General features: G+C 38.3%; 1 protein-coding gene across 1 annotated transcript; it reads right to left on the bottom strand.

Moving 5' to 3' along the window:
* Nucleotides 1-503: 503 nt before the first annotated feature.
* Nucleotides 504-7305, bottom strand: LOC109203829 (uncharacterized). Its single transcript, XM_019363570.2, has 7 exons — nt 7210-7305; nt 6535-6564; nt 5087-5163; nt 2240-3216; nt 1817-1969; nt 1552-1644; nt 504-933 (listed from the first exon to the last, which is right to left on the bottom strand). Exons 4-7 carry the CDS (start codon nt 2279-2281, stop codon nt 616-618), a joined length of 606 nt encoding a protein of 201 aa, XP_019219115.1. The 5' UTR covers nt 2282-3216; nt 5087-5163; nt 6535-6564; nt 7210-7305; the 3' UTR covers nt 504-615.
* Nucleotides 7306-11267: the final 3962 nt, after the last annotated feature.

Genomic DNA, 11267 nt, shown 5'->3' with positions numbered 1-11267 from the left:
AAATGCTCCAATGCATTTTATTTTTAAGAAAAAGCCACAACAAAGCCAATGTTAATTTGTCTGTGTGGTAGTTGAATGTGTGTGTTGTGTGGTAGTTGAATGTGTGTGTTTGTGTGGTAGTTGAATGTGTGTGTGTTTGTGTGGTAGTTGAATGTGTGTGTGTTGTGTGGTAGGTGAATGTAACAACCAACAAAAAACAGAATTCCCAAAAATTCCCTGTTACAAACAGGATCTGCACCATCTGCCTACATTAAGGCAGGTCAACAGACATACTAACAAAGACTTTCTAATTAGAACAATATCCAACTCCATCTACAAAGACTTATGATGCAACAACTTAAACAATGTCTGTCTTTCAGGTACAACTCTTCAATTTTTACTTTCACGTCACATGCTTCTGCTCACTTCTAAAGCATCTAAGTGTGTGTGTGTGTGTGTTTGTGTGTATAGAAGTTTATGTGTAGTGTTTTTTGTTTGTAGGTGTTGTATGGGACTGTTCTGACTGGGTGCTGAATGTGTCTGTTTCTGCGTTTTGTGCCTTTTTGTTGGGCTGTTTTACAGAACCAAAAAGGTGAGGAAAAAAAACAAACATGTCACAGTAGAGATGACATCACTTTACATTGTAAGCTGATTTTTCAAAGATTGTATCTTTGGCTTTAGGTCAGTGTGGCCTAATGAGAGCAAAATCTGTTGGATGAACAGAAAGGTCAGCTTCATACTTTTAGGATAGTTAAGATGGAGTGCATACGTGAGTCCAAACAGAATGCACATTGCTTTAGGCAGATCTTGGATGTTTTCCATCACGACTTCTCCCTCAATGATAATTTTCAACAAGGTTGGACTTGGATGCTGGGCAGATGTGAGCACAGCCTCTTCACGCTCAGTGAGAAGAATCCCGATGTCAAGGTCACGGAAAAAATCAGCATCTGATTCCTTGTAAAACAAAAGTACATAATCATTAGAATACTCGTTACAAAAATAAACTTCAATCATGATACCATGAGAGTGTCATAGTGAAATGTAAAAGAAAAGAGTGGAATAGAGGCTTCGGGAACACTTGGAAGTGCTATAAAACAATCTTCATAAGTAGATTGACAGGGTTATTGAAACAAAAAACAACAACCAACCAACCAGCGTTTAAATATGCAGCATAATATAGGAAGGAACGTCGATACACCAATCAAAATGTAGGGGTGGTACCTTCAATTTAATTGGGTCAAAAGCAATTTGAACTGGATCAGTATAAGTGATTTTTCAGACTTGATCCGGTTCTAATTCCATTCTAATTGTGTTAATTACTTCCTTTTATACTTAGACATTCTTTCTTTGCATTCCTTTTGATATTTTATTTTTCATATTATTTTTCTTTTGTTCTTTTTTCCAAATATATTTTGTGCATTTCCAGGTTGATTATTGTTTCCTATAACCTCAAAGCGTTTTATTTACTGCAGGCGTCTGTCCAATCAACTCTTGACCTTCTCTGTGCACCTTGCATGTGGGTGAAGCTGTGCCAGGAGACGTTTGGCTAAAAGAACACAAGAGTGTACTTACAAAGCCTGCTTTGAAGAAGGTTGAAGGATTGTCCCCCAGGATGATTGGAAGCCCTCTGAGCACCTGTGTCCGGATTGCAGTTGGGTCAGTAGTCTTTGGGAATGAAACAGAATAACAAATTAGACGACTAAAATAAAACAAAATAACTTATCAGTAAGAAAGCTACTGATCAACAATAAACTGAATTACACAAACTATAGACTGGGACTATGATGTTTGTAAAACCTGTAAAGAACAATACTAAACATAATTTGTATGAACTTACATTGGTCTGTTGTGAAATCTGAGTCAACAACTGTCCAACATTCCCTCTCTTGGAACGAAATAACTCAAGGAAACGAGGACTGTGCTGATCGATGTTCTCATAAAATTCCTGCTTGAGGTTCTTGCCCACAATCCTGCTGAACTCCATGAACACCTGAAAAATACAGAAAGAGAGAGAGAGTAAAAAAAAAGCACTTAACATAACCAACCTGTACAAGACAAGCCATCTGCAAAGTAGAGCTGGAGAAACAGCCATGAATGTCATTTTTGTGGAATTTTAAGTTTTGATGTTTCTATGTATAAACGACATGCTCCACATTAAAGTCATCCATGTTTTCCTTAAAGGGGTCAAAAGAAATCGACATCTAGGCACATTATATAAAACACAGATAGTTATTAGTTATCTTTGCTTTTGTGAACATACCTGATCTTCTGTGAAGAGGGCAGGCCAGCGTTTCACCATCATGTTTATGGGGGTTCAGAGTCCACAACCTCTTTTCTTCTCAAAGCAAAAGTCTGATCCATCTTTTGTTTTACAAGAAGTCCATTTGGGGTTCTCTTCTGCATTTCATCAGCCAAGTCCTTACGGGCCTCTTCCAGGGCAGCTTGATCAAATCCATCCGGAAAGTTGGGCAAGTAGTTGATTTCACCTTTCTTTGCCTTTTTTATCCGCTTGTTTGCTGGTTGTCCATCTGATGAATGCCTTCCCCGCTTACCGGCATTTACTGCAACATCAAGGCATCCTGATTGCCTGCGCTTTGTTCTATAATTTCCCATTTTATGCTTTAGACTATTTTTCCAACCACAACAGCGAGTGACAGAGCCTCGCTCCTGGAGACAGGGGTGTTTGTTTATCAGTGCTGTTGCAACACTTTCAAACTGAGCAGCAGTTGGGTATGCTGTGTAGCTATACATGCTTTCTGCCAGTCTCTCTAGTATCTCATGTTTCAGCTCTTTTGAGACCTTAAGGTGTGTTCCTTCACTCATAAACAGCAAATCTGCTTGCCTCAGTCTATACTCCACATCAACAGAAAATGTTGGAATGTCAAAAAATTCTGGCCATGGTTCACGTCGATCCTGAGGTGAATGTGAGAGTATCTCTGTATCTGCAGTACTTGTGTCGCTAAAGACGTCATCAGATGAGACAGGCACCAGGTCAAAGACAGGCAGGACTTTAATGGTTGGTTTTTCTGGAAGTTCTTGAAGATCTGTTAGATTACATAGTTCATTATTGAATTCAGGGTCTTGGAATTGGAGACTGAAGTTGTATTGAAGTCCCAGTGACTCTCGAAGCTTGGTTATCAAGTCTTTTACTGTAGAAGGCCTTGAATGTAGGATGACTTTCCTTATATCTGCCTCTGTTAGAATGACTCTCATGGTCATTTTCTGGTTTGCAGTCATCTTGGAAATAGAAACAACAATTAGAATATAACTTTACATATAAAAAAAGGAATTTAACGGCTAAACAATCACTATGTGCATCACAAAAATAGTTGATTAATGCATTTGTTGCCTAAATTCAGTACACTTTTTTTTCCTTCAGAAGAAACATCACTATGAAAATAATTAAGATAACTTAAATGATAGAAGTGTTTATGATTTCAAGTCAAAATATTGAGAGCATCATACTGGGCTTTGGAAAACACTGAACAAGCTGAACTATCACCAACACAGAAACAAGTTATGAGTACTATCCAGAGGGGGAAAAAACTATGGATGTCCATGAGATTGAAGTTGTACATCCAATAAATGTGTGTTGTTTTTGTTGGTGTTGCTTGTGTCTGTGTGGTACATGACTTTGTTGTTTGTCTTGGTGTTCTATGTAAGATAAGAAAATTATGATTTATCCTGAGATTTAAGTGGTAATTCCATTTTTAGTCTATTTCTATAGAAGCCCCCTACTCAAATGTACAAGAAAAACATTTACTAAAATAGTCAGACATTTATGAAAAAATATAAAACCCTTCTCAGACTGTATTATTATATATTTCATCATGAGCTCTAAAATTAGACAAAAAACCTTACAGTCTAGACTGATTGCAGAAACCACACTTTTGCTTTTTAGCATATAATATGACGCTTGAGGGTCACTACTAAATGTTGACCATATGTGTATGCTGGAAGAGGGAACACATCATTTAGATCTTTCAGCTGCACCACACACAGAGAGGGGTTCCTGCTGTCACAGATGAGTTCAAAAGACCTCAGATGCTCGTGGTACCAAGCAGTCATCTCATTACAAATAAACAGGATCTCGGTGTTGAGTGCCACTATCTGTTTGATCTGCCTAAATGAAGGTAGCCCAGCGCATGAACCAACAGAGACTATCATGCCAGAACGATATGTAACTCCATCTACAGAGACTGATGATGCAACAAGCACTGATGTGAGCTGAGGAACTTTCCGGCAGAAAACCTGTTGGACATCCTCAGGATAAGATCTGATTGATGCTGTAGTGACCTTGTCCATTTCAACTGATGGCCTGAAAAATGAACTTGTGTCCAAATAGTAAGCCATCATTTTCTGATGCTTAACAGCCAATGTCAGAGCTACATTTTGAAGTTGTGGGCATTACGTATGACCCGTTTGAAGAATTTGTGTTTCCCCTCAAATCGCATTGTCCAAACGTCTGAAAGGGGACCAAATGCTTTGATCAGCTCGGGGTAATGCTCGAGGTAGTGATGTTTTGGCCGTAATCTAAAATCTGGGAATGTTGTTTGCAACAATTCTCTGTGTTCTGACACTTTGCAGTCAAGGAAATGTACTGACTCTTCAGTGTGCTTTGTTGCAACAGCCAACTCAACAATCTCTTTTAGGAGCAGTAAAATGTTCCATGCATCGTCTCCCTCAGGGACTTTATGGCCAATGATAAGTGGGAGCAGCCTAAGTAGAGCCCAGTTCTCATGGCCATTGCCACCAATGGTCCCTTTGGTAGAGAAGCTGTGGGAAATTGGCTGAGGCTGGTCAGTTTTGTCATCAAAGGCATATTCAAAAGCTTTTATAGCATAGTTCAGTGTGTCTATGGTAAAATATTTTTTAGAAATCATGTTTGAAATGCAGAGTGATAGCTCAACAGGAACAATCCCTTCCAAAAGGTCATGGAGGATGTCGGGGGATACCCATGGACAACGTGAAAATGCTCCAGACCATCAGTCAGTACACACTCTCCTTTAACACCATATTGTTTTGCCTTAGTAGGATCCTGCTTTACCTCCTGCACCTGCTGATTGTGAGCATCAATAGTGCGGGGTTCAAAAGCACCTGAATTTACCTCTTTGGCTTGCATCTCGTCCCTTGTTGCCATGCAGAACCTGCAGAATCTGTCCACCGTAAAGCTTTCGAAGAATCCTGCCAGAGAATGAGCAGCCAGGTTATCTGCAGCCACATATACAACTGTCCCTTTAACACATTCTCCCAACTTCTCAACATAGACACCATGTTGCTCCAAAGAAGCTAGATCTTGAATGAGTGGGTGGAGAATTTTTGCATAGCCAAATTCTTTCACATAAGAGGCTTTACACAAGACAGCAAGCTGGATGGAGTGGAGTGTGGATCTGTACTTTGATGGGACATTAGCTATCACCCAATACACTGCACTCATTTTGTGTTTCTTTCTAGATGTTCCCAAAGGGTTGGACACTTCAAAATCATCTGTATATAGTCCAACAGCGATTTTGAATTCATCCCCTTTAAGGAGGTCATTTTCATTACAGTATGTACCATCTCTGTATGAACTGTACTCATGTTGCACATGCTTTTGGATGGAAAGAGCTTTATCCAAAATGTCTGCCCTACTCAACATCTTCTGTAGCATTGGATGCAAAGGTACATATACAGCACTACATTTTTTTCCTCTTTCAATAAGGTACTCTACTGGTTTAACCTCTGTAAAGTTTTTATTCACATATGCTGCTCTCCTTTTTGTAGTTGATAAGGGGCCATTCTTGCCACAGAATTTCATCATTACATTACCCTTTTCAGCAGCCCTTACTAATTCTTCCACAACAGAATCTTCCACATTTGTATGTGGTTTGAGAATTTCCTTGACTGCATTATGCAGCAGTGGCTGGGCTAGTTCACAAATCTGTAGCAGCTGTTTTATAACTTCTTGTACTGTATTTTCTGGAATGTGTAGCACTGTTTGCATCTTTAAAAAAAGAGCAGCAAGATTGTGCTCCAGCTGTTTTTCTAAATCATGAAGATCTTCATTGGTAGAGTCCTCATTGTCTTCCGATTCGGAGGTGTCATTGGGAGGCTCGTGATATTCTTGTGCCATTTCATTAGTTACATTACCAGCAACAATTTCCGGCCTGAACATCCTCCAGTCGAGTGTTCTGTGCTCTTTACTTCTGTGTGCATTAAATGTAGAATACACACTGGTGTGAAAGTTGCAGCCATTAAATGGACACTGGACTCTGTGATTTACCTTCAAATGTGTACTGCGCAAGTGAGTGAGGAAGACTGCTTCTGTGCAGGGTGCAGAAAAGTCACATGACTGACACTGAAAGGTTACTTGTGCAGTATATATTGGCTGTGGAACCTGGGTTTTTTGGTGGATCTTTGCTAAGTGAACCTTGAGTGCATTCATGGAGTTGAATGTGCACACACATTCTTGGTGTAAGCAGGGAAATGGGGCTGTTCTTCCATAGTTTCCGTGTTTTAACCGGTAATGTTTTAAAAGGTAACCCCTTTTCTCACACATAAACTCACAATACTTACACTTCCACAGCATCTTCACAACACAAGGATCTGTAAAACATAAAACAAGAAAACTATCAGACCAAAATAATATTGCTGTATAACACAAAAAAGTAATAGAACCAAAATATATGTGTTACCATAAAACTGGCACGTAAATAGGTAAGAGAGAGTGAGGGAGAACGAGAACAGAGTTCCTACAGGTTAGTTAGTCTTTTTAAGACCTTTTATGTTAAAAATGAAAGGTGGCAGTATGTGTAAAAGTTGATAACAAGCCAAGCAGAGTTGTGAAAAATTAAAGAACACTTCAGAAGGCCACAAGAAAGTTTGTCTAACAATGTTGTTTTTTAACGTTGTTACATTTTTTTAATGTTAATCATTTCTCTAAGACATCGTGTTCTGAGTTTCTGACCTGGGTCATCATAGTGTTCTAAATCGTTGATTCAGCAAATATAAACTTATGTTACCCTATATATCAAAGTAATTGTGGTTGACAAATTAAACTGACTAAATCTAACTTTATTATTCTGCTGACAATAATAGATGGACTCTAGCTAGCAATAAGTAGCCTATATATTACCGATATGCACCAAGTTTAAACCGTACAGTAAGTGACAGCGTCAAAAAATACCTCCAAGCTTTTTGGTGTTGCATGTTCCAACAAAGATATTTATACTACTTATTTTACATACTAACCGTTCAAGGCGTTCAATGCTGCTGAGAAAATGTCGGCAACAGTCTGCTTTCTTCCCTCCCGCAGAGTCCGCGTTGAATCCGTTGCAGAGGCCTTGTGGGCGCCCAGTGAAGTTTTGAATTAGGCCCCTCCCCTTTGTTATAAAACTAAACACACCAAGTTAATTCTACTAAACCGGATTAGTGGCACTTACTATTTCAGCTAAAAAGTACAATTAACTAATGTTGTTTAGTAATGATAGCAGGTTTTTACAAAACATAACAGTATAAGTAATGATCACTCAGAAGTTTAACTAGAAACAAAATCTGGGTTTACAGTGCAGGAACCATCCACATCCCAAATCTATGTATATGTATCAGTCACTAGGTAAAAGGTGCATTCCAAAAAAAAGTGAAGCAAAATCAGTTTTACTTGTAATTTTAGTATTTAATGAATGACATTTGATTAATTTAATTAAATTAGCATGAATTTGAATACATCTTTTAAATTGATATATTTCACATATATTTCACAAATTATGGATATGAAGACTATATTATTATAATTCATTATTCGTTATAATAATAAATTATATTTATAGATAATTCGATTAGTTATTCTATTTTGTCATGATCAATAAAAATCTTAATTTATGCATTTCATTTGTTTGTGAATTCGTATAACAATTTATATCAAATTATATTCATGCAAGAAGGGAAGGAAGGAAGGAAAATAGCAGACCACCACCAAATATGTATTCTGCCAACATTAGTCTCCTGCTAAAACCAGGCAAAGACCCTGTATTTCCCACGAGCTATCGTCCAAAATCCCTTATTAATTTTCACCTTAAAATAATCAGCAAAGCTCTCTCAAAGAGATTAGAGAAGATAACCCCCCTCTTAATACATCCTGACCAAACTGGGTTCATAAAAGTGAGGGACTCATCAACAAATACACGTAGATTACTTAATTTAATAGACTATCGTGTAGTAAATAAACTGAAACCACAATATTCTCTCTACATGCAGAAAAAGAGTTTGACAGAGTTAACTGGAATTTTTTATTTGCAACTTCACACAAATTTGGTTCTGGAAACTCCTTCATAAACGGGTTAAAAATATTATTAATAAAAATATTATTATGTTATTATAATAATTCCACAACAGCTTGTGTCAGCACAAATGACCAAACATGCTCCAGCTTCTTTCTCCTGAGGGGCACCAGGCAGGGATGCCCACTCTCCCCTTCACTGTTTGTCATTTTTATCGAACCACTGGCAGCAGCAGTTAGACAGGTTGAAGTAATTAAGGGCATAAGATGCAAGAATGCAGAACATAAAATCAGTCTTTGTGCAGATGATTTTTTCTTCAACAGTCACAAACCACTCTCTCTTAGGTAATTACATTAATAAACTCTTTTTCAAGAGTTTCCCATTATTCAACAAAGTGGTTAAAATCTACAGTTCTTCTGATTAATTGCTCCTTCCATCATTCTTTTTCTACACAACTGGAATCTGGAAATATTAAATATTTAGGTATTAATGTCTCTCCTAAGCTTACAGATGTAACTCAATTAAACCACACCCACTTTTTAAAAAAGTAGATTATCTGGCTAGATGGAAACCTCTACCCATATCACTCAGGGGAAGGGTCACTTCAATAAAAATGATGGCCTTGCCAAGAATCAGTTATTTATTTTCAATGATCCTGAGAAAACCATCACCAGACTGGTTTAGGTCTATGGAATCCTTTAGAAATTTCTTTGGGGAGATAAACCAACACACATTAAAAATGCTACAAAGGACCAAGATTAAATGAGGATTAGATCTGCCTAACTTTCAACACTACTTCTTAGCTAACAGGCTACAATTCATCTCAGGATTGTTGAAATATATACCCTCTGAGCCCTGGCTAGATGTAGAAAAGGCACTAGGCAATAATATAGAGATTTCAGACCTACCATTTATCAGCTCAAATATCAAACAACATGTATGCTTCAAAAGCATCAATATTAGCTCCTCTCTGACAGCATGGTGGGAGTTTCTAAAAATGACGGAGTGTTCATGCCAGCGTACAGTTATTTAGAACAACCCTGACATACTACAGAACAATAATATGATTAACTTCCCAGATTGGAGTTGTAAAGAAATTAAATACTTGAAAAATATATTCAAAGGAACAGATGTTATTTCATTTGACAGACTAGTTATGCAGTAATAACAAGAATTAACAGATTAACAAGAAAAGATTTTTAGAATATCAACAAATGAAATTATGATAAAAAAAAGAATTTTAAACTTAATCAAGTTGAATTACAAACACCATCAATTATGGTACAATTCCTTAATCTTACTGTCTAAATTATACAGGACACTTTCCAAAATAACTGAATCAATATCCCTTGCTATTGTAAAATGGGAAGCGGATTTATCAGTTAGTTTAGACCAAAACTTCTCGTCTCTGATATAATAATAATAATAATAATAATAATAAAAAATGGATTGCATTTATATAGCGCTTTTCTAGACACCCAAAGCACTTTACAATTCCACTATTCATTCACTCACTGGTGGAGGCAAACCACAGTTGTAGCCACAGCTGCCCTGGGGCAGACTGACAGAAGCGAGGCTGCCATATCGTGCCATCGGCCCCTCTGGCCAACACCAGTAGGCTGTAGGGTGAAGTGTCTTGCTCAAGGACACAACGACCAGGACAGACAGAGCTGGGGACCGAACCGGCAACCTTCCGGTTACAAGATGAGCTTCCCAACCCCCTAAACCATTGTTGCCCCAATACCCTGAGGGTTCTCAGGAAGGGCCATAATGACACCAACTGCTATCTGCTATCTGTACCATGCCCCTCCCATGTTTTAAATGCACTTTAGAGCAGCACACAGCAACACCACATATGAGCGAGCAGAGTGAGGTATGAGGTCTCTATGACCGGGAGGAGGAGCTGGCCATTTCGTCGGTGTCTGGGATGCTAGGCCTCCCTCCTTCTGCAGGGCTGGGTGTGGTCTGCTTGTCTCCACCCCAGAGTAAAAGAAAACATCTCCTGGGATTTTTGGTGCCTTGACCTGGGGGTATAGAGTATGTCTGGGGTGTGTGAGTGTTTGTACAATGTTCATTTCTGTGTGTCTCCATGTTGGACATTTGTATATGTACGCATGAGGGTGGGAATGTATGTTTGTGTCTTTGTGTGCCTGTTTGTCGATGTTTATGTGTCAATTCGTGTCCTAGACCTCTCTATATCGTGCATTGTCACTCTTGTGTGCTGCTCAGTAACATTCAGTATTTAATATTTAGTGTTACTTGTGCTTATGTTGGTTGTTGCTGTGGTTTCCCTGTGTTGTTCTCTCTTTGGTTGTTTTTTTCCAGCTGGTGATCAAGTGGAAAGAGTGCTTGCAAGTGGATTTTTAGTGTCTTTTCTGTCAGTCTCTCTTCCCCTCTGTTTTTCTTTCCCTCTATATAAATAATAAAGATGGGACAATCTAAATAAAGATTGAACAAACTATGACAATCAACAGTAACAGTTACTGTATTGGCAAAAATACTTAAGAAAGGTTTTGGGTATGTTTATATTTTAAGATGAATAACATGGAAAGAAAGGTAGGCAGATTAGAGCATGAATTATTCAACTGGACTTGTTCAAACCAATAATATTTGAGTTTAATTGAATGTTCCTCAATGCAGAAATGTGTGTTCAGTGTTCTCACACACCACATACTGGTACTGCTATTCGGGTATTTGCAGCTGACTCTAAGCTTCCCTGCATGACATGACACCAGGGTGAAAGTAAAAAGCAAGTGTTGCTGCCAACTGCACACCAAGCAATCATCTGTTCAACAAAACCTCTTTTAAAAGACACTACCACCCTATCATGACTAGAGGCATCCATCACTTCATCTTCCCAAGAGGAGCCGCTGCACTTAAAAGTCTATCCTAATATTCTCTGTAACCTTCCATACACCTTGGAAATCTCTTTTCTTCAGAGTCTCAAAAAATGTGTCAGTGGGCATTTTTTACAGTGGCCCTGGGAGGCCAAAGCACTACAACTTAATAAAACAAAAACAAATAGAAAAA

Source organism: Oreochromis niloticus, linkage group LG10 (genome assembly GCF_001858045.2).
Source record: "Oreochromis niloticus isolate F11D_XX linkage group LG10, O_niloticus_UMD_NMBU, whole genome shotgun sequence".
Classification (NCBI taxonomy): Eukaryota; Metazoa; Chordata; class Actinopteri; order Cichliformes; family Cichlidae; genus Oreochromis; species Oreochromis niloticus.
The sequence above is the reverse complement of the archived record's forward strand: the minus strand, read 5'-3'. Positions and strand labels throughout refer to the sequence as shown.